Here is a 27,783-nt window from a genome sequence, read left to right as displayed (position 1 = left end):
TCATTGTTCAAATTTCCAATTATTTCATAAATATCACAATGTATATAGTATGTATACATATGAACCAGGAGCCAGATAAGGCCTATGCATTGCTGTTGGTTGGCACTTCTTTGAAGTTTCTTTTATCAATCGGTCTCCCCCTCTATCTTTTTTCATCTCTTGCAATTTTTATATTTAAGAAACTATATCATTTGTCCTATAGAGTTTATCATAGTTTTGATTTTGTCTGTGCCCCTATCTTCTGTATTTCCTACATATAAGTTGATGTATGATTGATCTTATTCAGGTGTGTGTGTTTTTAGCAAGATTGTTTTGTAAGAGGTTTTTTATTGCTTCATCAGGAGGCATATAATGTCTGAAGGTCTCTTTAAATATATTTTTATTGATTTCAAGGAGAAAGGGGGAGAGGGAGAGAGAGATAGAAACATTAGTGATGAGAGAGAGTCGTTGATTGACTGCCTCCTGCATGCCCCCCTACTGGGAATTGAACCTCCAACCCGGGCATGTGCCCTGACTGGGCATTGAACCTTGACCTCCTGCTTCATAGGTCGAAGCTCAACCACTGAGCAACACTAGCTGGGCTGAAGGCAGGTCTCTTTTTGTTATGTTGACGGCCATTGATGCTCAAAGACTAAATTCACTGGAGGTTGCTAACAGTAATATTTTAAATCTAGCATTCCTTTTTCATATGCTAGCTGGAAGACTTCTATAAAGAAACACATTCAACCATCTACTCCCATGGTCGCCAACTGGTGGTCCACTTGTGATCCGTGAGGTCCGAAAGCTTGGCGACCACTGACTCAGTAATAGCATTCATCTATGAGAAGTAGGATGAATGCTTACTTCTTCCCTTGATTTACCCATTTTTGCAAATTAGTTGTTTTCTAGATGGGGTGGATTTTTTCACAATATTTATCAGATTTTCACACTGTACTTTTTAAATGTCTTACAATTTTATTTGTCACTTATACTTCAGTAAAGCTGGAAAAAAGTTAGTTGGTTTTTTAGCATATTACAAAGGTGGCCAATTAGCTGTTGTTTCTTATTCTGAACTCATTACTTTTAATGATGTTCAAATTCTCATCCTTGGCAGTGGGGGCCTCTGTAAATTGGCTTTTCTATGTTTTTAACCTTTCCTCAGTCTGGAACCCTTTCCCCCTTATCTCAAAACAACATTGGGCTGTTCTCAAATATCAAATCTGTTGTCTCCAAGGAGGAGTTTATGCCATTGTTGAGAATAGGAAAACAAAAAAAGGAAGTAGGTCCCCCAAAAGCTGCTAGAATTATTGGAGCAATTGAATGTACTTAGCCCCTGTGATGACTACTTAGAGAACATCATTGAGATGAGTTCATTTCAATCACTTCATTTTAGAAAACCAGGACAATTACCCTAAAATAAGAACTTTTATGTTGTAAATTTTTTAGTGGGTGGGAGGACAATACAGACACAAAAAGTCATTGCTTCATCATGGGAATATGTGCATGAGTAATTAAGCTAGTAGTCATGATGCCAAAATTCTAGTGATAAGTACCATGAACTGCTGCTGGCTGACCCAGTCATGGGCATGTGTCTGTTCATGTCTGAGCCTCCACAACTCCATGTGGGATAGCTTAGACACAGTTTCACTTGGTATACCATTGTTGTGTGTGTGTGTGTGTGTTTTTAAAATGTATTTTTATTGATTTCAGAGAGGAAAGGAGAGGAAGAGAAGGTAGAAACATCAATGATGAGAGAAATTGATCGGCTGCCTCCTGCATGTCCCCTTCTAGGGCATGTGCCCTGACTGGGAATCAAACCGTGACCTCCTGGTTCATAGGTTGATGCTCAACCACTGACCCACACCAGCCTAGCTATACCATTGTTAATTGAAGCACTCATTGAGGTCTTCGTACTTAGCACCTGCAGTGAGAACAGGTTGATCTCATTGCCTCTAGCTCTCACACCTGTGAGTACTAATTCTCTACCTTCCCTTTCACAATGAACACCTTTACTTGGACACTGTAACAAAAATCTGAATTTAAATACCTGAATAAGAGAAAAAAATGTACTAGGAACTAGTAATAAAAAATATTTTTATTGGAGTTACTCTAGTGCATAAAGTTAGTCTTGATTATAGACTTATTCTGTGTTTTGCATTTACCTTTCTAAATTGGGGGTGGAGGGGTTAGGAATGGAAATTATCATTCCTGTGTCTGTACATAGCCATGCATGTATGTAATGACTGTTTTCCTAGCAAGCTTTGCTTGTCTAAAAATTTTTGTCTCTTGCAAATAAAATTCCAAAGGAAGAAGCACTTAACAAAGAAGTTTTCTTTCATAAATGTTATGATTTGGGTATAACAAGCCATATTGAATCCATTGGGTTTTTGGTAATAGATTTAAAATACATCATAAATGTAAGTAATATGATGACTAATGGGTCAAGTAAAGTTGGAACATTTTAAATGAGAAAATAGCTGGAACCGTTTTCTGGAAATTTTTCCAGTTGCTGTTTGGTCCCCCACGAGGTGTACATTAACATAAACTTAGGGGAATCACCACTGGGGCTTGAATACCCTCTCTGATTTCATTATTACAATATGATTCTTTCCTTTCACTATTAAGTCATCTCCTACGGTGATGGGAGCATAAAATAAGTGTAATTTATTTGTATTTGTCTAGTCTCCTCTTAACTCAATAGTCATCCCATCATTCTGTTTCCTGGTAGCTGTTCAGAAAGTTTTGAAAGGTAATTAGAATCTAATAATGGACAGGCATGGGTTTACTGGGGAATTTAAAGAGACAGAATCTATGGTGGAGACGGTGAAAAATTAGATCTGACAGAGAACTAGGTAACTCAGCTGGAAGACCACAACTCATATTCTTAAAATTTAAACTTGGATAATAATTTATTAAAGTTCAGAGAGGATTATGAAAAATTCAAAATCCTTTAAAACAAAAGTCTGATAATAATTTGAATAAAGCCCACATTAACAATCTATGTCTGGTTCTTTATCCAGGTATATTTCCTGCTCTTATAAAACAGATCCCATTCGGTTGGTTGTCTTTTTGTTTTGTTGATGGTATCTTTTGCTGTGCAGAAGTTTTTTTGTTTTACCATCTTTTTAAATTATAAATGACCAGAAACTACATTGCTTAATTTTTACTTTTATTTTTATGCTTATAAATGCAAAACTTTGTTGTATAATTTTTCCCATTTGTAAAAGTAATCTTCCTATTATTATGAGACTGAAAATACTTACAATAAGGGCACTAATATTCTACCAAAAAGTGTCTGGCTAGTTCAAGGCTTTGAAAGTCTAAAGACACTGTGTAATAAAAATAACTGTACAGATTGGTTGAATTGTTAGATGTGACAATGACTTCATTGATTTAGTTGAAGGAGTCACACTTTTGATCGACTTTATACCACAGTAAAGGGGCTATTTCATTGGTGGTGCTTCTCATGCTGGTCCATGCTTCCTGTCTGCTGGTGGAGCTGGTTCTGTTGAAAGGAACACCTAGAATTACAGCGTAGCCTTATTTCAGCTCTGCTTTTTAGGCTCTTGGCCTGTATGCTATCCAACTTGCTCAAATGGTGCTGCCCCAGCCCCTCTGTTTATGCGTGGAACAAGATGTGTTTTGCAAGGAATGTGGTTAGTGCTCTCGCTATAAGTGGAGTGGGGCTGAGGTACTCTCTGGCCCAATGGGGGTCATCATGTGTAAAGATTGCACTGTACACAAACATACAAAAAAACATTTAAAAGGTAAATTATTTAAATGTTCCAATATCTATTTCTTGCTTATAAAATGTTAACGTAACACCTGTCTTATGTTGTATAAAGTATGAAGGTAAATTCAAAGTACTTTTTTTTTTTTTAGCTTCTAGATGCCCACTTGAATTGCCTTTTGCACCCTTTTTAAAAGTCATTTGACAATATTTGTTTGGCCTCTCTATTCTGGACTCTGTTCTGTCCCACTGATACACCTTCTCCAAGACTATACTGTCTTGATCCCAGAAGCTTCATAGTAAGTCTTAAAATCAAGTGGTATAAGTCCTCCAGTGTTATTCTTTTTCCAAAGAGTTCTGGCTATTCTAGTTCCTTCACTTTCCTTAATAAATTTTAGAATCAGCTTCTCTATATTTATAATAAACTAGAGGTCCGGTGCATGAAATTTGTGCACTGGGGTAGGAGGGGTCCCTCAGCCTGGCCTGTGCCCTCTCACAGTCTGGGACCCAACGCTCCTTGCTGCCCACCAGCTCACTGCTCCTTGCCACTCAGCTCGCTGCTCCTTAATGCTGCTGTGGAGGCAGGAGAGGCTCCCGCCACCACCGCTGCGCTTACCAGCTGTGAGCCCAGCTTCTGGCTGAGCAGTGCTCCCCCTGTTGGAGCACACTGACCACCAGGGGGCAGCTCCTGCATTGAGTGTCTGCTCCCTGGTGGTTAGTGCACATCTTAGCAACCAGTCGTTCTGGTTGTTCTGCTGTAACAGTTGCTTAGGCTTTTATTATATAGATACTACTGGGATATTGATTGGAATTGTGTTAAATCCATAGATCAATTTGGGGAGAACTGGCATTTTTATTATGTTGAGTCTGTGAATCCATGAATATGTTATGTGTATGGTAGGTCTCTCCATTTACTTAGGTCTTTTTCAATTTTTAATTAGCAGTTTGTAGTTTGCATCATGTAGATCCCATACATGTTTTATTAGATTTATACCTTAGTACTTATTTTATTTGGACTATAATAAATGTTATTTTTGTTTTAAATTCTTTATTTCAATTGCACATGCCTAGTTTATAAAAACTTAATTGATTTTTGTCTGTTGGTCTTGTATTCTAATATCTTGCCAAATTCACTTATTAATCTGTAGATTCTAATATCTTGCCAAATTCACTTATTAATCTGTAGATTCTGCGGAGTTTTCTACATGGGCAATCATGTCATTTGTAAATAGACATTTTATTTCTTTGTTTTCAATTTTCATGCTACTTAATTATTGGTTGGTTGGTTGGTTGGCTTATTGCCTTGTTACATTGGCTGGGATTTCTATTGTTATGTTGAGCATGAGTAGTGAGAATGTATATCTTTGCCTAGTTTCTGATCTTAGGGGAAAAGGATTCAATCCTTCATGAGTTAAGTATGATGTTAGTGATATTTCTCCTCTATTTGATAGTTTACTAAGAGTTCTTATCGTAAATGGATATTGGATATTGAATTTTTTACACTTTTTCTGCATCTATTGATATGAACATGGTTTTTTTTGTTTTTGTTTTGTAAACTGTTAATATCATTACATTGATTGAATTTCCAATATTGAAACAACCTTATAGTCCCAAGATAAACCTCTCTTAGTTGTGCTATATTATTAGTTATATATTTTACTGGATTTGATTTCTAAATTTTTTGAGAATTTTTATATCTTATTTTATTGTCTTTGTCTGGTTTTGGTATCAGGAATGATGGTTTCATAAAATGAGGAAAATTCTCTGCTCCTCTTTTTTCTGTAGCACAAGAGAATGAAGAAAAGAAAGAAGGAAGCAGTGAGGGATTTTTATAAACCCACTGTGCATTAGGAATTTCCTTCCCATTTCCGGAAGCCAGAAATACAAGGTTTTTCTGGTACTTCATATTTCTGCACCCTGTGCCCACTTCTCTACTACTCCCTATTTCTGCACTCAATGCCCCACCTATAGTCCAGGCTGAGGAATACGGGAGGAGAAATGAGAAACTCACCCCCATTTTGGTGGTATTTTGAAATCTAGCCCTCTCCAGTCTACCTGTTACCATTTACTTTTCAGAGCCCTCAAGTAGCTGCTTTGTGGTTTTATAGCTGTATTCTCTCCAGATTTTGTAGCTGCATAGAGTAGCAGAGACAGGGTTTCATCTTTCCCAGAACCTTGAAATAATTTCCAAAGAGAGGGAATTGGCAACTAACAAAGAGATGTTTTTGCTTTGGGGAAAAAAAATAAAAGAAACAGGCAAATATTCCTATTTTTTTAAAGTCCTCTATGCTCACATTAGAAATTGGAAATATCATGAGGGTAAATATGCATATGGAATTGGTATTAGTTTTCTTTTGATGCATAATAAATTACCACGAATGGTACTGGCTTACAGCAACACAAACGTATTATTCCGCAGGCCTGTAGGTGAGAAGTCCTAGTGGGTTCAGCTGGAGTCACTGCTCAGAATCTCACAAGGCCGAAATCAGGGTGTCAGCTGGGCTGGCTCTAATCGGAAGATCCACTTTCAAGCTCATTCCATTTGTTTCTATAATTCAACTTCTTCTGTTTGTAGGACTGAGATCCCAAATTCCATGTCAGCTGTTGGCCAGGGTTTCCCTCATCTCTAGGGCTACCCATTCCTTCTACATAATCCCCACCGTCCTCACAGCAGCAATGATATGTAATAGAGCCTTCTCCTCCAGATCTCTCTGACTTGCCCTTCTGCCTCCTTCGTGTGCCTTTTAAAGGACTCCTGTAATTAGATCAGTCCTTCTGGATAGGCTCTGTGTCCTAAATTCAACTGACCTGGGATATTTATCACAACTATAAATCCCTTTATTGAACAGCAGTATCTGGATTAGTGTTTGATTCAATAACCAGGTGACAGGAATCGTGGGGCGAAAAGTCATCTTGGAGTTCTGCCTGGCACAGAACCAGCTGAGAATGTTTTGGAGGGCTCCAGCATGATGTGACCAAACCTACTACCTCAGGTTGCGTTTCAGGCCCAGTGCTAAGTATCAAAGATGAAAAATGTGTGCTCACAGATCTTCTTAATTGGTGGGAGATATAATCTCATGTAAAATGCTTGTGCTGGGGCAGTTTTACAGATCAAGTTCTTAGAGAAAATGCTGAGCAATATCCTATAGATTAAGTGTTAGACAAAGAAAGGGTACATTCTAAAGGAGTAACATGAGCAAAGGCCTAATAGTGACTACATGGTTTGGTGGACGTGGGTTCTATAAACTCCGTGTTATTTCTGGAATTTTAAGGTATGAAGAAGAGATGACTGTATCTAAGGAAAAGTAGAGCTTTTTTTTTTTTTTCATTCTAAGGAGCTTGATCTTTTATTCCAAAAGGAAAGAAGAGCCATTAAAGAGGTTTATGCAGGAGTGAGCCAATCAGGATTGCATTAGACATAAATCATTTGGAAATACATGGGACGCTAGATTGACCGGAATCAGTCTAGACAGAGAAACCATTTAGGAGGCTTTATAATAGCTGAACAATATCAAAGGCTTGGAGGAAAGAAATGGGGAGTAACAGGAATGCTGAGAAAAGGGAATTGAATTCAAGTAATATTTTGGAAGTAAAATTGACAGAACTTAATCAGTGAGTGAATTTGGACCGGGAAAAGAGGGAATTAAATAAGTCTAAAGTCAGATTTCTATAACAACTGACTCCACGTAAATACAAAGGGTTGTAAGAAAATATTACGAACAACTATATGCCAACAAATTGGACAATTGGGACTAAATGGATAAATTCCAGGAAGCATGCAATCTTCCAAAACTGAATCAGGAAGAATCAGAGACTTTGAATAGACAAATTACAGCTAGTGAAATTGGACCAGTAATTAAAATAAACAACTCCCAACAAACAACTCCCAACAAACAAAAGTCCTGAACCAGACAGCTTCACAGGTTAATTTTACCAAACTTTCAGAGAACTGAGACCTATCCTTCTCAAACCATTCCAAAAAATTCAAGAGGAAGGAAGACTCCCAAGCTCATTTTATGAGGCCAATATTATTCGAATTCCAAAACCAGAAAACGAAATTACAAAGAAAGAAAATTATAGGCCAATATCCCTGATGAGCATAGTTGGTAAAATCCTCAACAAAATATTAGCAAACCAGATCCAACAATGCATTAAAAACATCATAAATCATGATCAAGTGGGATTTATTCTGGGGATGCAAGGTTGGTGCAACATCTGCAAATCAATATATGTGATACACCATGTAAACAAAATGAAGGATAAAAATCACATTATCATATCAGTCAGATGCAGAAAAAGCATTTGATAAAATCCAGCACCCATTTATGATAAAAACTCTCAGCAAGGTGGGAATAGAGGGAACATATCTCAATGTAATAAAGGCCATATATGACAAACCGAAAACCAACATTATACTCAATGGGCACAAAACTAAAAGCATTTCTGTTAAGATCAGGAACAAGACAGGGATGTCCATTTTCACCACTCTTATTCAACATAGTCCTGGAAGTCCTAACCACAGCAATCAGACAAGAAGAAAACATGAAAAGCATCCAAACTGGAAAGTCATTATTTGCAGATCAATTGACACCAAAAGCCCACACAAAATAATAGGTATATTTATTTCACAAAAATTAAAATTGTGCTGCAAATGATACCATCAAAATAACTGCAAAGACAATCCACAGAACTAGAGAAAATATTTGCAAATCCTTTATCTGATAGGGACTTGTATCCAGGATTATAAAAACCTCAGACAATTCAATAATAAAAAGACCAATGACTTAATTTAAGAATGAGCAAAGGATGTGAATAGACATTTTTCCAAGAATATATGCAAATGGCCACTAAGCACTTGAGTAAATGTTCAACATCATTACTCATTGGGAAATACAACTGGAAATCACAATGGAATGCCACTTCATACCAGCTAGGATGGCCGTAATCAAATATGACCTAGAATTCCACCCCTAGGAAGATATCCGATGGAAATGAAAAAGTCCACAAAAAAGTTGCACATGAGTGTTCATAGCAGCCAAAAAGTAGAAACAACCCACATGTCTATCAGCTGATGATGGATAAACAAAATGTGGTGTCCCCGTTTGATGAAGTCTTACTCAGCCACAAAAAGGAGTGAAGTACTGATGATACATCTTTCAATATGAATGGACCTTGAAAGCATATCCGAAAGAGACCAGACATAGAGGGTCAGAGACTGTATGATTCCATTTGTGTGAAATGTCCAGAGCAGACAACTGTGTAGAGACGGAAATTCAAGTAGTGGTTGCTGGGCTGGAGGCAGAGAGTGGAGGGGAGTGACTGCTACATGGTACGAGATTTCGTGTGTATGTGATGGTGATTATGTTCGGGAATTATATGGTGGTGATTCTTGTGCAGCCTTGTGAGTATATTAAAAATCATTGAATTGTATACTTTAAGAAGGTAAATTGTACGGTATGTCAGTTATATGTCTACAAAATGTTTTTTAAAGGGTAATTCCTTTAAGTTCGGATATTTTTTCCTGTTTAAAAAATATGGGAGCAGGGAACTTTTTAATATTGCAGTCAGGTGACTCAGAGGTCTAGTGAAAAGCTGGAGTCTCAGAGTTTTGCTAGCCCTGATTAAAGAAACCCAAGAGAAGGCACACTTGCAAGGGGCACTGCCCTGAGGGAGCCTGGGTAGCCAGGAGGAAACCCATGGGTGCTGATGCCCGAGAAAGGTGAGAGGAGGTCCTCCTTATGAAGAGAGATATAGATAATGAAATTATTAATAAGGACTATTAACTTTAGCTGCTTAATTACTTTGCTCTTCCTAGCTTCATCTGGGATTATGTCTTGTATTATATCTTCAGGCTCCAATGAAAAGAACACTTGTTAGATTCAGTTAAACTCAAATATTGGTTGAACAGATACATAGGCAAGACACACTATGCTAGTCCTTGGACATAAAGGTGTATGACATACTCTGCCTTCACTATGCTTATGGTCTTAAATCTTACTGATAATGAAAACATAAAGACACTGAAATAAGGCAAACACAGAAGTAATCGGACTATTAGTTTTAATGTCTGGCAGCTAAGTGGCAGATAAGGACAACTCTGGTATATGATACATGTAAAATGGACTATAGGTTTTAAGAAATCTCAGTCTACCCATGATGAGGTATTTGAAATGTTATCAACGCAAAATATATGGGGAAAGATGTAAGGAGTCTTCTGGTTTGCAGCAGGCCACAAGGAGAAGCAAACATTTTCTGCATATACTTGATAAGAGAGTGGTAGGGAGCCTACTTCACTTAGTCAGTCGGACACATATTGTTGATACCAGTATTTGTGTCAAACTTTGTGCTGGATACTAGGGGGAGTCCTTTTGCCTTGGAAGAAGGGATGCCAGTCGTAGTACCAAACTGAAAAGGCTGCTTCATTTAGCCTCAGTTGAGAGGGCAAAGTAGATGTGTGGCCTTGATTCTGTCAGGAGCAGGGAGTCACGTGGATTAGGCAGGAATGCGGGCATGGAAGTAGCCCAGGGGAAGTGTTCTTCAAGTAACTACACAGAAAGAATAGTTAGGTGATTAGTAAAAGGATGACAACATCTGGCATTCTAATGAGTCCACAATACAGATGTTGGGAACTTCAATAGGAACTTGACGGGAAGTAAAGGCTTATATTCAGTAAGAGAGCTTTAGTAATTTTTTTTTTTATCTTTTTCAATTCTATAGCTGACATCAACTTGGATATATCAAAGCCTTTGAAAGCAAACCTGAGTTTTACCAAGCTGGATCAGATCAACCATTTTTTAAAGAAGATCAGAAGTGCACACGGCAACGAGACTTCGGCGCCATCGGACACCGTGTGGCTTAAGGATGAGCACCCAGCCTCCAAATGTTACCGTGGGAAGTTGTCTAAATCCAAAGTTCATGGTGATGCAGCACAAAAGGTTCCATTTCGGGAAAACATGTGGAGAGCTGTTTCCTGCTTTCAAAAAATTTCTGTCCATACTACTCAGATTGTGGTCGCCATGGAAACTGTCCCCCATCCTAACAAGCCTTGCCTGTTAGCATCTTTGTCGACCCTCAGTGGAAGCCTGAATGTTAAAGCGGCACAAAAAGTACCTGGTAAGTCACAGGAGAGGGGAGAGGGAGATGACAGTGTGACTTGGTGCCATCAGGAAATGCATAATGGTGATGATTTATATTATTTGGAGGTTAAAAGTTTTAAGGGCCATCAGAGATGGGATATTTCTGGTTTGTGACCTTATTGTAGAGAAAATTTTATAACAAATCCGTTAAGCATTTAAGTATTTTAATGTGCTAAACTCACCTGTTCCTTTCCACCTCTTCAGGCATGTTCCTGCAAATGTCTTTAAAGCTGTTCATTCCTAAATTTCTGTTCCCTAAAACAGCAGCAGTGGAACAAGGAGAAATGGTTTTACCAGCCGTTAGAGTAGCGGTTGTCAGGGTATGGTTGCAGAACCAGCCGCAGCAGCAGCTGAGAACTTGTTAGAAATGCAAATTCTTGAACCCTACTGCTGACCTGCTGAATCAGAAACTCTGGGCATAGAGCCCAGAAGTCAGTGTTGCAAAAGTCATACAGGTGATTCCGGTGCACTGCATTAAGTCCCTGGTGACAGTTTATTTAAAAAAGAGAGATTGCTCTAGTGGCAGGTATGCTACCCAAAGTGTACTAGAAGTCAGGGTTCAGTTCTGCAAGGACAGGACCATTGCGGATTACCAGGCAGCAGCCCCCGGCAAGGAAAAGCCGTGTATGCTGCCCAGCCTAGCAAAGACAGGGAGGTATGGGCCCTGCAACCGGGTGTCCTGGATGGGTGGTGGAGAGGTGAGAAGTTAACAGGCAGTGACATCTACATTTTCCTCTTTTGTTACCATGACTAAATTGTTACGTGCTTCTTCACCCTGAGTCAGAAAGGGTAGGCAGAAGGAATGCGCAGAGGGAAGGAAAGGACAAGGCACAGGTGGGAAATAACAGCTTTCAGTCACTGGAGCTGCTACTGTGAGAGTTCAGGGCACCGTGCCAGAAATTTTACTTTGAAAGTAAAAGTAGCAAAAGGAAAACATTTTTTCTCACTTTAATTTGCAGGAAAGAATTGGGGAGTAAGGGGGTAAAGTAAATCCTGAAACTATATGCAATGTAGTGGCTTACCAAAAAAAGTAATTAAGTGGCAGCTGGAGACTAACTATAACTTAGTTCCATATAGCAGTTTGGGCACAGTAGTTTAAGAGATAAAGAAAAAGTTTTATAGTCGGGAAGTATGAATTTTAGGCCAAAAAAATAGATGATTTATTTTCTTTCTCACCAGAAATATTTGTGACCAAGCCAGCTGAAAGCACTGTATTTTTTTTTATTGTCTTAAAAGTTAGAAGTGAAATGTAAAGTCCATGGGGCATGAAAGATTATGAAACACTGGGCTACAATATCTGATTTATCCACAAATACATTGCAACCCAGACAACACTGGACCGGTTCCCACACCTTTCTACCTAATCATATAGCAGGGAAAGGCTAGGACTCAACCCGAGTGAGAGTTTAAATGTACTGTGCTCAGTTCTACATCCTTTTCTTTTTTCAGCCTCATTTCTTGTTTTATTTTTTAGCTACTCATATTTTATCCATGTTTAACCATGTGTATGCCATAAGCGTCTATAGATGCAAGCGGCAGACCTTTTTTAATTAAATTCAAAATTATCGTGGCAGTTAACTGGTTAATGTGTCTATTCTTGTAAACATCTCTAACATGTCATGAAAATCCTCTCACTGAGCTAGACAAGGTCATAGACTCATTCTGTATTTGTATTTGTTTTTTCCACTCAATCCTAGAAAAACTGCGTACCCTGTTTCTTTTACATTTATGCTTTTTAATCTAGTCAAACACGGAAGTAGCAACTATAGCTTTGACTAAGACATAAATCATACAACTCTAATTGTGGTATCCAGCAAATGTTCTAAAATAGTTATTTATGGCAGCAAACTAAAACAGTTCGAAGTTAACCATTAAACTGAACAATTTTATTATGAGAGCATAACGAATACCAATTCGGGTTTCTGTGCATTTCTGCTGAATGGAATGACATGCTCAAACATTTTAAGAAGATAATGTCAGCAAAATAATAATAAATTATAATTAAGTAAAAGAAGATTAAGTTCTAGTTTCTGCTGAAGACTAATTTCTAGGAAATTATAACTGAGAGATTACTACGTGTTTTTCAAAAAGTGATTCTTAACTAAGCAAAACTTTTTTAAAGTAAAATATAATTTAAGCTTTAAGCGTTAATTTTATTGTATAGTTGAATATCTTAAAAATCCATGCTTTGGAACTTGGATAAAACACATGTAATTCTTTATTTGAGATATATTTTTGATAAGTAGTTAAAAGTGATACCCACCAAAAAGAAAAAAAATCTATCAGTAGTCATATTTCATATTTTTCAAGTGACATCGTTATGCATTTGACCAAAATTTTTATAGTATATCTTTGAGCTCAACAGAGTTAATGTCAAATTTTTATAGTTTGAATCTAATACAGAAATACTTAACTGTGTCTTTGATTTTATAGTTTATATAACTATTGTGACCATCTGCAGCAGCTGCACTTTTCAAATTATTTGCTGAACCAAATTGAGCACAGTGACAAAAGTAGTCATCTCAGATGTACTATTAAACAGAGAAAGAAAAAGGAACAGTGCCTTGGTACAGTATAACCATCTGCTGTACAGATGTTATTGTATAGAATGACTTAAGATAAAATAATTGTAGAAAATTTTCATTAAAACCTCAGCAATTTGCACTTGTTTATGCGAATCTGCATAACTCCCCAATGAGACAACACACTTGGGGTTTCTTTGGTTCTCACTCACTTTCTCTTTGATCCTTTTTGATGTGCTGACTTTAATAAACACAGTCAAAAACACTGTGCAAAAACATCATGGAAAAAACTACAAAGGAATAATTATAGCAGCAGAAACTACTCTAATCCCTAACTTACGCAAGCTATTTTTAGTGAAATATTTTTTTTAACACTCTTTATGTGACAATGTTATATAAACAGGGTAAAACGGTCCTTTCCAGATGAGTTTTAATTTAGGAGCTGAAATAGATGTGTAATGCTAGAGGAATCTTATGTTCTAAGGAATATTTAGAGAAACACAATTGAGAATGTGTTGTAGGCATGTTTCCTCACTTCTGAAAGGTACAAAAATACTTCAGTTTGCCTAGTTGTATTTTTTATCATTTAACTGTCATAAATTTAGGGGAAGTGCATAGGAAAAGGGAATAATAAAAAAGTAAAGGGGGAAAGTTAGTTTTCTTCCCAAGACATTGTCAATACATTTAAATCTGAAATGTTTTTATATTCATTTACTGGTTTTTACAACGAAAGATATACTGATTACTCACTGAAATGTGTTCATTGTTTGAAACAAAATGAAATGGTTAAATATTTTCCACTTTAAAAAAAATCTAGGAGTTTTCCTTAGTTTCCTGTACTGTTCTGCAATCCTCAACTATGAGAGTTTCAAGGGACTTGATTTTTTTAAATTCCACCTGCAGATGCTAGTGTAACAGTGACTTATAATAACTTAACTTGTATTTCTGCTAGAATACTTACATTCTTCCATATGTCTTTGGGAAAGGGGCCCTAAAGTTGATTTTAGTAGACATAATACTTGTATTTTAAAAGTTGGTGTATAATATCACAAAAAATACCTACGACTGTATTATCAATAACAAAATGAATCTCACTTAGAAATTATATCTTATTTTCAGAATCCTGTTAAGGCAGATAATATTTCTTCTGCTCTCCATGAAATCCATCCCATTCTGTAGTATGTTTTTTTTAAAAAACAGCCACCTTTCCCCCCACGCATACACACACAGCACAGTCTTTTTTGCCGTTTGAAGCGTGTCTTTTTTGAGAAGCCATGAGTATGTAGCTATAAATCCTGGATAGCAGTGTAGCACTTTCCACAGGCAGGGAGGGAAGGAGCTGCAGACTTCTGCTCCCCTTGTCAGAGTAAATTATGGCTCTATTAGGGCGGCACTCCTTAGATTTCAGCAACAAGGGCGCACAATTCAGGCTGTGAAATAGCCTTACTGTAGGCTTCCTTGCTCTTTCACGGGGGCACTTAGATTAGCAATCTCCATGTAAAGTAAGGAAAAGGGAAATAGGGAATGAACAAAGGGTTAGGGGAGGAGCCTAAGCGAGGCCATCTTGTTTGGCATTTTAGTCAGAAATGGGAAGAGCTGCAAGCATCCCTTTCCAAAGGGACTTTTCATCCACGCAGAAAGCCATGAGTTGAACTCCTAGTCAGAGAGCTATGGTTTAAACAACTTTCGCTGCCCCTGCCTCTGTCATCCAGATGTACTTATCTCTGTGTATAAACAAAAACGGGGAAAAGCATAACCGTATTATTTTTCACATATACAAATGCCTCCTCTCATGTTCACTGAATTCAGGACCAATAAAATATAAAGAACCTAAAGTTCCTTTTCATGTCCTGAAAAGTGAAACCGGGCCATTAATTGCGGAAAGTGGAGCTCCAGCTTTTCATTCCAGATAGCTGGATCTCCAGAGGACACGCTCTCAAGGCGTTGTCAGCACCAGTGGATGCTCCGGAGATGTCGGGAAGGCGAGGGGAAGTAAAGCATCCAATTAGATATGACTGCCTAAGAGAATCCGTTCCATAGCAAGCCATTTACAACACCCCAAAGACTTTTGTCACTTTTACAAAGAAATGGTGCTTCTTCCCAATGCCTGAACCATAAGAAATGAATTCTTTGACAGGCAGAGCCAGAGGACAGACCTGACCTGAAGCAGCCACTGAGGGTTGAAGTGGAAGCACAGCTGGTCAGCAGCCAGATAGGCCGCTCACCGACCTGAGTGAATATTGGGTGTGGGCACCAGGGTCTTGTCATTTCTGACACTGTCCCAAGTAGCTTAAACCCAACCCTGGAGGGAAGGTGGAGACCTCATTGGGTGTATAACATCTGGGATTTTATTTGTCATTTTGGCAAACTTCACAAGCGCAAAAGAAAGAGTAAAAGGGGATTATCTTGACAATGAAATGAGTTACTGAATCTTGTGATAATGAAAAGCAGAGGAATTCTAATGCCTTTCTATAGTCCCTGAGGTAGAGGTGCGTTTATAGTTTTGCAGAAGTAAAATGTAGGCAGGCAGAACAGATGGCCTAGAGTCCAGGAAACACGACACCCTCATCCCAGGACCGAGTACCACTATTAATCCTGCTCTGATTCCCTCCTGTTACTTTATAACAAGCTCAAAGTTGCTACTGATGAACTGGCATGTCCCTCCATTTTTACCCTTAAATTACCTCTAGAATACTGAGCTTTTTCAACAGTGATATTTTTCTGTGCATAATGGTGAAATGAGACATTTAAAAAAGTAGAATTTTTGGAAGTTTTGAAAATTGAATGGGAAATAGAAAAAAATAAAATTCTCATAACGTTTTTTCAAAATAATGTCCCATATTATTTTCCTAGCCTAGTGGGAAATAAAAACCATAAATGTGTAAGATACTTCCTTGGGGAGTAAGTCTTTTGTCCTCTTCTCAGAAATCCTACACAGTGGGGGGAAAAATCCCAACAAATGAACTTTATTCTCGTTGCTGTAATTTGTATCATAATATAATATTAGACATAATTCTGGAGAATATAAGCAATATTAACACTACTATGTTAGAATGATCTTTTTCACATCTTCAAAAAGAGAGGTAAGAAGTTAAGAAGGTTTGATATTTAAAAAACAACCACCCACTAGTGGATACACGCTGTCCAGGAATGCTTCGATTGTCACTAGTCTCTTGTTTAACCAGATTAGGTTAGTGCAGGCTCATACATCTTTCATTCGGGATACTTATGTTTTTCTGTGATAAGGATTTATGCATTTTAAGTGCTATGTGATTATTGTTCTTCATGTACATTTTTGTTTTAGTGCTGTGTGGTTACTATCACTGTTTTGGATTCCAGTGGGAAGCCTTCTAACAGATAGGAGTGTAACTGCAGACATTTAGAAGACACCCGCTGGGTTGAGTGTCTGATGTGTTAATTTCCAGGTTGCATGGAAAGTAAAAACCATGTAGTACGCAGCCAGCCAGGCTGTGGAGCGCTGTCCTGTGCTGCGGTGGGTGAATGTGATGTACCTGCCCAGCCATCCGAGGGGGTGAGCTCCTCTCACAGAGATAACCATCTCTGACTTTTTCTTCTGATTCATCACCGACCTGAACTCCATTTGAACCTTGTTAGACAAAAAACAAGCAGAATTCCTGGCCCAAGCTATAAAATATAATTAAGCCCTTTTGAAATGATGTGTAAAAGAACATTGCTGTGCCCCCACTTATAACCACTACCACCACCACAACCAATAAAGTTAAATCAAGCACTGCCTGTAATGGATTAAAATAATAAATGTTCCTGGATTTCAGTGTTTGAAGTACTTGAAGAAAACAGGCTCCCAGCAGCCCGGGTAGCTGAATGCAGGAGAGACATTTATTAATGACGAGTTCAAGGGTTTGGCCTGTTTAAGATCATTACTTTCTGTTTACCATGGGTTACACATCTCTTATATTTTTACACAGCCCACATGTGTCCACATGCAATAATGAAAGCTTTTTTTTTCACCAAAGAATTGTTAATTGTGTAAATGTGGTTCTCGTGGGGAATATGAAGTCTTCATAAGACTCTGCTCTGTTCTAATGAGAAATCCAGGACCGTGGCTACAGTCTTCCAAGTGTATCCCCCTTCAGATCTTGTCTCCAGCTAAATTACTCTATTCCTTCCTATTGTTTTAGTTACCAAATTTCAGACTTGATCTAGACTGCTAGAAAAATGTTGGCGCCAGGTCATATGTGTTAGAATTGTGTCCCATTGCCCTGGATTTTATGTCTTTAGTACTATAGCAAAAAAAAAAAAGTAGTTTTTATTTCTTTCCTTGTTTTAATGAATGTATGGTAAAGAATCATTTCTCTAGATTTAGATACATTTGGGGGGAGAAAAGACAACTGATAAAAATTTCTTATGTACACATATTAAAACAGAATGTTCCTTGGGCAGGAGAAAAACGGACCTTTTAGACAACAGAAATGCAATGAATTAACATGAAGTTATCTCGCTGTGCAAAATCCCATTGGAGAAGAAAGGTCCCAGTCCTGGTAATTAAATGCTAGAGATCTTTTACTTCACAGCTTCTCCTCTGCATCCTTGGTAGCACTGTGTAGGTTAGTATTTGGAGAAATGGACAAAAATTGTTATAGCCCCCAGCACTGGGACTATGGAAAAAGAGAGAGTTAGAAGTAAGTCTCTACCCCCCACGCAGCCTGTAGTTTTGCCTGTGGTCACAGCAAATTGCCCTCTCATCCACATAAGCCAGGAGGCTGTTTGCTAGGAAAGATTCTGGCAAAGCACCCCAGTCAGTGATGAGTGGCTGAAGACACATCTTAGATGTTCTGTTGCTCTCTGGCCAGGCCCCTGGACCTGTAGGCTATGTTGGCACAACATACCGAGGCCGTGTAAAACAGCTGGGGACAGGAAAAAGCATTTATTCACAACCGTATTACCAACTGGAAAAATGAAATTACTAAGAGCTAACTAACAGCAGCAGTTTTTATAAGGCAACATGGTGCTGGAAGGAGGCAGAGGGAATCTAAATCCTGGCCCCGGCAGTTGGTTGTGGTAAAAGTTACAATTCCGCTAATTTCCAAAATGAAGGCAAAAATATTTAATTCACAGGGCTGTTGAGAACATCAGGCGAGATAATGTATGTAGGGTATCCTACACATTCCTTGGTACAAATTTATTATGTTCCTCAATAAATACTGGTGTTTCGGTTTTTTTATCTTCCTCCCCAACTCAGTCACACCAGTGAATGATGAGGGCATAGATCAGTAAATTTTAGAGCCCGAAGTTACCTTAAAGATCTTCCTTTTCTTTATCAAGAACCCTTTTTTTTCTTTCCCTCATGGGCCTCATGATCCAACGAAACTGCATTTAGGATTACATAGCTAACATGGCTATACCTGCCTGTGATACGACTCCAACCAAGAGTAAAGCTTCAGTACACCTCCTCAGCCCTGTCTCAGACAAATCTGTGATTTCTTTTACCTCTGTGAAATACTGGAAATGCTTCATGGACCACCATTACGATGTGGAACTCCCTAAGTGTCAAAGAACCCTGGGTTGAGGCCACCTGAGCTAGCCCTAATCCCTCACTGAGTTAAGAGTGGAGCAGTTAGCCAGGGGTATGCTGAGGCAGTCTGGTCTTTCTGCTGCACCAGTCCTTACAGCCTCGATTGTGTAGATCCAGACCAGTGTCTAAGCCGTTGCAGTAGGTTACTCAGCAAGTCATTTTGCTTTCAACATTGGTAAGATAAGTTTATACCAGTTCTTCCATTCACGTGACTTACTTTTTAAAAAATTAATTCACTGGCAGTTTCCTAATGTAATTACACTAACCAGCTATTGTATTCATCTAAGAACCTATGGAGTGTGTATTTGCTGCTGTTCTTTCCTCTCTGGAAAGGTTGTCATACACTTTCCAATATGCACAGTCCGACCTGCCAGTCTGGGTGTTTTTTAAACATGGACACATGATCCAATCAAGTTTTATTTTTCTAATAAACTGACACAACTGTAAAAACAGTGAGCATGGTGGCAGATCGGAGGGGAAGAAAGAGGCAAAGCATACCCTCTACACCCTTTGGTATTTTTAGTTTGGTTTTTCTAGGATCCGAATGTTTTAAAACATTTCTCAAAAAATACCTTTCCCAGACGGGGCCAAGTATAAATAGCCAACTCAGCAGACATTCTCATCTTTCATGAGTAGTTCTCCCTTTCTTAATGTGAAAGGGAAAAAAATTCTATTTCTGCTACTTATCATTTTCCTGTGTTCAAAGGAAAGGTTTGGATTAGTCTGGGGTCCATTGAGGCCTTGGTGGGCTTCCCTGGAGACTGAAAGCCCACTTGTGAGAAATCATTAGGTGCCTTGGAGAGGGACATGTTAGCAGGTAGACCAGCCATTTGGACTCTCATTTTGATGGCCAGCATCCCTTTCAGCTCGGATCCATTGTAATTCCGACGGCTTTATGGTTTGTTCATATACTGATCTTATCCTATACTTTAGTTTATTACTAGGTATAATTATATAGACTTATTATAAAATATAGTGTAACTAAAAAGGATCTGACCAACTTACATATTCTGATCAAGTAAGGTGTGTTTTTTTTGCATGGTTAAAATACCCACGTGCTATTTTTATGTTTCAACATAATTAGTTGAAGGAATTAGAAAAGATTTCCAATTGTCTCTTTATGGACCATACTTACAAAAACCTTTTTCTAGTCATCTAGTCACTTCTGGTCATCGTTTCATGGATCGTATGTATAAAAAGTTTTCTTCCTTACTTTCAGAGGCATTGTGATGCTTCGCTGTTGTGCTAATCGACTTGTGGATGTATCTAACACATGTTTGCTGGTTTTCTGGTAGCCTCAGATTACTTCCAGCTGGATTAAAAAAAAATACCTGGACATGCTTTGCTAGCACATGTCATCATGGAGTGCTCTTTCTAATGACATACAGAAGCTTGATTCCAAGTGCGTTTTGCATAGTCAGCATGGAAATGCAGGAGCCTTACTGAGGTCTAGGAGAGACGATGATGTAGCGCTGGCAGCGCTCTGTAAACATTCTCCAAAACAAGTGGTTTGCATTTATTAGTCTTCTGAAGGAGTATTTTAAAGGTCACGAAACTATTAGTTCCTTGAACTAAATTTTTACACTCAGTGAAAAGTATGTCAGTATGCAAGCAAAGCAAGATTATTTCTGTTTATCACACCAGTTGTTTCTGAAATTACTTCTCAATGTTGCTACACCTCATTTACTTTAATTAAATATCTGCCATTAGTTTTCTAGAGCTGAAATTAGAAATATAAACACAGATTTTTGAAACAAGCCAATGGAAAAATCAGGCAGAAAAGCATTCTGTGGAATGGAAGGAGGTAGAGGGAAGAGGTTATACACTGGGTCAAAATGACCTGAACACTCAGTAAGTGCAGCGTTGGGTCCTGGGTAGGATCCTGGAATCGGAACGGGACATGAGAGGAGAAACTGATGAAATTCAAATAAGGTGTCTAAATTACTTAGTTGTTTTGCATTGATGTTAATTTACTGGCTCTCGAGAATCATGCTATCATAAGTTGTTAAATTAACATTAAGGGAAGCTGAGTGAAGGATATCGAAGTTGAAAGCTATCAACTTTGCTGAAAGCCTAACATTATTGCAAAATTAAAAGTTCTTAAAAATGGCCTGATCAGAGGTTAAGTAATTTTAATGATATTCCTGCTTTTAAAGGATAACTGATCATTTTCAATCTTATACTTTCACAGTATATTTCTTTAATATTTTCCTTCTGTCATTTTTGGAAATTTAAGGGGAAAAGTAAAAGTATAGAAAATGTAACGCATAACACATCAAACACCTGTATACTCACCAGCTAGAACAAAGGTAAACATTTTATCATTTACACATAGGCAGAGAGAGACAAAACTTCACAAAATTACTCAGTCTTCCCCAATGTTCCAGTGCCAAGAAGATAGCTCTTCATAATTTCTACATGTAGCCACTTTGTCCAACTCTGCGTGAATTCATTCAGAAGAACATACATGCTGGAACTATTGCCATTTATACCAGATTTTGAATGTATAAGTATCCCGCTTAAGAACTCAGTATTCTCAGTGGCCCTGGGCGTATGTATGGGGTGATATATAAAATACGATTCATTTTACCCCAGTGAAGATACTTAGCATGTTTCCTGATTAAGAAAGAAAGACGGGGATGGTGTCCCACAGGCCAGCTTCTCACAGAGTGAGAGCAAGGGAAAGGGAGAATTAACAGCCTGTCATGAGTCCCAGGGATTATTTTCATATTTTGTGGTAAAAATGTGAAGTTTGGTTTACCATTTATAAATGGCCCCTATAAAATTCATAACTACTCTTTATTATTAAGTGATCACCATAATCTCTTATTATTGGTCACTTAGACCAACGTTAAAGTCACTGAACTAACATGGTTTTCTATTATTTTGTTGTAGGTGTTTTTTTTAAATCAGCAGGAAATGTTTAAACGGAAACAGAGACTCTATTTTAAACTTAAAAGCTGTATTTGTGAGTGAACCTTTCTGTGGTTCGCGGATAACTGGATTCCGTCATGAGGAGCAAAGCCAAGGCAGACTGGTGTGTGTAGCAAGTGTAGGGGGCAGGTAGGCACATGGGGATGAGTTAAATTAGTCTCCAAAGTGATCCACCCCTAATTTCCTTATGGGTGTACGAAACAAAGGACAAGAAAGGTGACAAGACACCAGGAAGGGCACATTGGTATCTATTGGTCATGTGTCTTCTTAAGGCACTTAGGCAGTGCCTGTTCCTGTGTGCTCGCGGCCAACATTAGCATCTTCAATCCTCAATGCCAGGTGTGTGTTTAAACAAGTCTGGGATCAATGCTACTAAACCTGAGATATAGGCAAGTACAAACTGTAAAAAGATTAGAAAAAGTAAATGTAAAGTGAAGAGTAAGCTATTGGGGAAAAGGGTGAAAGGGGAAAGAAAAAAATGGACAGCAACTACACAGACTTAATTAAATAATGGATCAGAATGAAAGAATTGATAGCACATGAAGTGAATTTAAAGAAGCAAGAAAGAATGGGGTTTGTATGATAACAGGGAAGTGTTCATGTCTTTCAACAGTTCACTTGCTTAACAGAGGCAATATTATAAATGTTGTTGGTTGTCTTTTTTTTCCTCTAGTTTTTATTGAGATCTCAAAACTTGAGGCTAACAAATTGCCAAGGAAAAATGTGACGTGATAGAATACACAAATTATTCACTTTATCTTGGTAGATCCAGTAAATGGTAGATAATCAATAAATATTGGTTGAATAATGAATGCCTGAATAAATATCAAGTTGGAGGTGATCCAGGATATCCACATTTTTGTATTGGGAAAAGCACTTATTTAGGAATTAGGCATGGTTATGGATACTATCATAAAAAACTATACTTAAAACCATGATAGTAGAGAATTTTACTGAAATAAGAGATTAGGGATGGCTTATGTTTTCTTGTAGGAGTTTTATGGTTGTAGGTCTTACGTTTAAGTCTGTAATCCATCTTGAATTTAATTTTGTATATGACATGAGAAAGTGGTCCAGTTTTAATTTTTGCATGTAGCAGTTCAAGATCATTTATTGAAGACACTGTGTTTTCCCAAATGTTTATTCTTGCTTCCTTTATCGTAGATTAATTGATCATATATGTGTGGTTTTTTTCTGGTTGTTCTATTCTAATCCTTTGATTTATACATGTGTTTTTATGCCACTATCATAAAATTTTGATTACAATAGTTTTGTAGTACAGTTTGGAATCAGGGAGCATGGTACCTTCAACTTTCTTCTTTCTCAAGATTACTTTGTCAATTCTGAATCTTCTGTGATTCAATACATATTGTATGATTTTTTGTTCTAGTTCAGTGAAAAATGCCTTTGATACTTTGAAAGGGATTACATTAAATCTATAGATTGCTTTGGGTAGTATGGACAGTTTAACAATATTAATTATTTCAATCTATGAGCACAGTATATCATTCCATTTATTTGTGTCATCACTTTCTTTTATCAGTGTCTTTTAGTTTGAAGAGTACAGGTCTTTTACCTCTTTGGTTAAATTTACTCCTAGACACTTTATTCTTTTTGATGCAATTGTAAATGGGTGTATTTTCTTTATTTCTCTTTCTGATAGTTTATAAGTGTATATAGAAGTACAACCAATTTGTATCCTATAAATTTACTGAATTCATTTATTCTAATAGTTTTTTGGTGCAGTCTTTATAGTATCATGACATCTGAAAATATTGACAGTTTTACTTTTTCTTTCTAATTTGGATGCATTTTATTTCTTTTTCTTGCCCTATTGTTGCAGCTGGGACTTCCAATACTATGTTGAATAAAAGTGGTGAGAAGGCATCCTTGTTTTGTTCCTGATCTTAGAGGAAAAGCTTTCAGCTTTTCACCATTGAGTGTGATGTTAACTGTGGGGTTGTCATATATGGCCTTCATTATGTTGAAGTACATTCCCTATATACACACACGTTGTTAAGAGTTTCTTTTTGATCATAAATGGATGTTGAATTCTGTCAAATGCTTTTTCTGCATCTGTTGAGATGATCACATGATTTTTATTCTTTTTTAAATTTATCATTATTGTTGAGAGTATTATAGATGTCCACCATTTTCCCCATTGTCCTCCTTCACCCAGTTTCCACCCCATCCCAGACCTTCACCACACTATTATCTATGGGCTTTGCATACATGCATATGTTTGTTGGTTAATCTCTTCTCACTGCCCTCTTTCTTTCCCTCTGAGACGATTTTTATTCTTCATATTGCTGAAGTGCTATACCACATTGATTGATTTGCAGATGTTGCACCATCCTGTGTCCCTGGAATAAATATCACTTGGTTATGGTGTGTGATCCTTTTAATGTATTGTTGAATTTAGTTTGCTAATAATTTGTAGAGGATTTATACATCTGTGTTCATCAGGGACGTTTGCCTGCAATTTTCTTTTTTGTGGTGTCTCTGTCTGATTTTTGTATCAGGATAGTGCTGGCCTCGTAAAATGAGTTTGGCAGCATTTTTCCTTCTTCAATTTTTTGGAATAATTTGTGAAGTATAAACATTAATTCTTTAAATGTTTGGTAGAATTCTCTTGTGAAGCCATCTCATCCTGGACGAGATGTTTTTTGAGTTTTTAAATTCTTGATTCCATTTCATTACTTGTAATCAGTCTATTCAGGTTTTCTATTTCATCGTGATTCAGTAAAAATGGCCCTGGCCAGCACCTCCAGTCCCAGAGAGACTCCCAGCAGTTTCTCGCCTATTTGGCAGAGGCTGTAGGATTAGTAAATGGATTTCCTTCACATAGTCTGCTGCCCTTTAAGCCACTGTTTTTTCACTGTGCCCAGGGTAGGCCAGTCTGCACAAGGGCCCTCAGTGATATCCCTCCCTCCTGCAGTTCACTCATCAGGGGTGAGGTTATTGCTGTTATCATGTCTCCATCGCTCTTACCCTCCTCTATGTGGTCCCTCCCTCCTTTGTTGTACAGATGTTCCATCCTTCCTCATTTCTTTTTCCGGAGGAATTTCTCTATATGTAGGTGTATATTCAGTGTGTCAATAGGAGGAGGTGAGTTCAGGGTCTTCCTACAATAGCATCTTGGACCTCATCAGAGCCTGAAACATCTTGTGGCCAGAAAGTAAAAAAGTTCCCCAAGAAATGATGGGGGACTATCAAAAGGACACAGGAACCAACTTGAAGGGGTTTCTAATGTCCCACGCTGGTTCCATTTAAGCAACAAAGCAATGAGAGTATTCGATTATAATCCACAAAATAAAACATATATCTATGAGTCCATACTGATATAAATAAATAATTGAACTAATAAGTGGGGTAGAAGGAACAGCTCTTTTCATCATAGAGTACTAATCAATAAATGTAGAAGAATAAGAAAGTTGGAAATCAACATTATCATGCACCACAGTAATAACTGATGCATTCAAGAACCAGAGATGGATGCCAGTGTTAATGAGAAAAAGTTTGATGTAAAAGAGGATAGTGCATAATCTCCAACTATATCCCCACAGATTTTATTATTTTTAAGTGGAATAATAACAACTTTATAGTGGCGAAACCTGAAACACCACTTTACTAGTAGCATGTGATCAGAGTTAACAGTACCAGTAATAAAACATCAACATCACTTATCCAAATATGATGCAGAGAAGGGCTTCACTTCTCTGGCATTCTTGTCAAAAATCCATAACCACATTTTAATGAGAAATCATTAGATAAAAGCAAATCGAGAGGTATTCTGCAAAATAATTGGCCTGGGCTTGTCAAGAGTATCAAGGTCATGAAAGAGAGAGAAAGCTAGATCTGCCACAGAATAAAGAAGACTAAGGAGACGACAGCTAAAAGCAGTGGGGGATCCTATTTTGGACACTTGACCAGAAAAAGGACATTAGTGGGAAAATTAGCAAAATTTAAATAAGATCTGTAGATTACTTAATAGTATTATATCAATGTGGCTTCTGATTTCAGTTTCATACTGTGGTTACATAGCTGGATGAAGGATATAACGGAACTCTGTATATTGTTTCGACTTTTAGGCAGGTCTGATATTTCAAAATTAAAAGTATTTTGCGTGGTTCTAACCAGTTTGGCTCAGTGGATAGAGTGTTGGCCTGTGGACTCAGGGGTCCCAGGTTCGATTCCGGTCAAGGGCATATACCTTGGTTGCGGGCACATCCCCAGTAGGGAGTGTGCAGGAGGCAGCTGATCGATGTTTCTCTCTCATCGATGTTTCTAACTCTCTATCCCTCTCCCTTCCTCTCTGTAAAAAATCAATAAAATATATTTTTTAAAAGACTTTAAAATGGTTATGGCAGGCAAAAAAAATTTTTTTTTAAGCATTTTGCGTGCTTTTTTTTAGAGGAAGGAGACTTGGAATGGATGGCTTCTAAGGTCTCTTCCATCTAACCTTGTTGTTCTATGATACAGTGTTCTATGACGCAAATCAAGAGTGGCAGATTCAAGTACTTTTCTTTTCTACTGTCTAGTAAGAAATATATTGAGACAGGTGAAAACAGGATTAGATTCTAAACTGCCAATTCCCTTCAGTGGGGTGCGTCCTGGTTAGCTACTGTTGTGCCCAGTACTATAATGAATAAGGTGGCCCTGGCCTCCAGGATGATCACAGTCTAGTGACGCTTGAAAATGGTGTGATCTTCTGTTCAATCACTTCGATTACTAAGGTCTCTCTTCCTTGACATTTTAAAATAATGAAGTTGGGTAGAATGATATAGAAATTGATAAGTCTTGAAACCTATTTTTCAATCTGAGTATGTGATGAGATCATGATAAACATTAAAGAAGATAAGCAATCCAGGGAGCCTTTGAAATTAAACACTTTGTCTATGAGGGACCAATAAGACATTCACATTAAGGTTGCCACCAGATAATTGAATATTTCATTGTAGGCCAGTATGATGATGCATGCATTTGAGAATAAAGGGTAATATAATTCATACATTTGCTAGATAATTGTACTGAAGTAACCTTATACTTTTTTAATGTCATTATGACAGATTACTGAGTAATCAATTGATATTTCTATTTAGCAGATCTTTACTGTTGAGAAGTCTTAACTGTGTTCCAGGAAGTGTAACACAGTTAAGTCAGGAAGTTATGACTTAAGTTCTAAACTCCATTAATAAAGATGATTTTTAATTCTTATTTATTCGGGGGCTTGTTTCTTTTTTAAAAATATTTTTTTATTTATTTCAGAGAGGAAGAAAGAGTTAGAGAGATAGAAACATCAATGATGAGAGAATCATTGATTGGCTGCCTCCTGCACACCCCCTCCCCTCAGGGCATTGAGCTGCAACCTGGGCATGTGCCCTGACCGGGAATCGAACCATGACCTCCTGGCTCATAGGTCAATGCTCAACCACTGAGCCATGCCGGTTGGATTCTATTTTTTTATTTTGTTTAGTTTTCCTTTAGTCTAAGTGAAGTATAGCTTTAAATCAAGAAAACTATGTAAATGAAATGGAAGTCTTAGTGCCACAACATATTTTACGAAAAAAAATTAAGAAATTGATTTTCACCATCATATTTTTGATAAAAGTCTTAGCCCTAACACTTTGGTGGGTGTGATGTCTTCTGTGTATCTTATTTCTGCAGTAGGAACATACAGTGTATGTGAAGTTTCAAGTTTCCACAGAATTGAAAAGTCAATGTGGTTACTGTACTTTGAAAAGTGTATACTGTCAGCCCAAGGTGTTTTTTAATCTTTCATCTCTTTTAAGGATCAAATATTATTAGAAAAATAAGCCATGGGCATTACAAATGTGGTCTGGTGAAATTCAATATTCACAATGACAATTCAGAATATGAGCTCCTTGGGGGAAAGTTAACCCACCACTCTAACTTTGCATTCAAATA

General features: G+C 37.6%; 1 protein-coding gene across 3 annotated transcripts in view; it reads left to right on the top strand.

Moving 5' to 3' along the window:
• VPS13B (vacuolar protein sorting 13 homolog B) overlaps nt 1-27,783 on the top strand; it is a 607,742-nt gene that overhangs the window by 440,451 nt on the left and 139,508 nt on the right. For all 3 annotated transcript variants that reach the window (XM_070391987.1, XM_070391986.1, XM_070391988.1), the window contains exon 36: nt 10,427-10,822. In XM_070391987.1, the coding sequence (XP_070248088.1) occupies nt 10,427-10,822 (396 nt within the window). The remainder of the gene's footprint in view (nt 1-10,426; nt 10,823-27,783) is intronic.

Source organism: Myotis yumanensis, unplaced genomic scaffold (genome assembly GCF_028538775.1).
Source record: "Myotis yumanensis isolate MYYU_CA2020_CCGP unplaced genomic scaffold, mMyoYum1.0.hap1 SCAF_15, whole genome shotgun sequence".
Taxonomy (NCBI): Eukaryota; Metazoa; Chordata; class Mammalia; order Chiroptera; family Vespertilionidae; genus Myotis; species Myotis yumanensis.
This window is presented reverse-complemented; position numbering and strand designations above follow the sequence as displayed.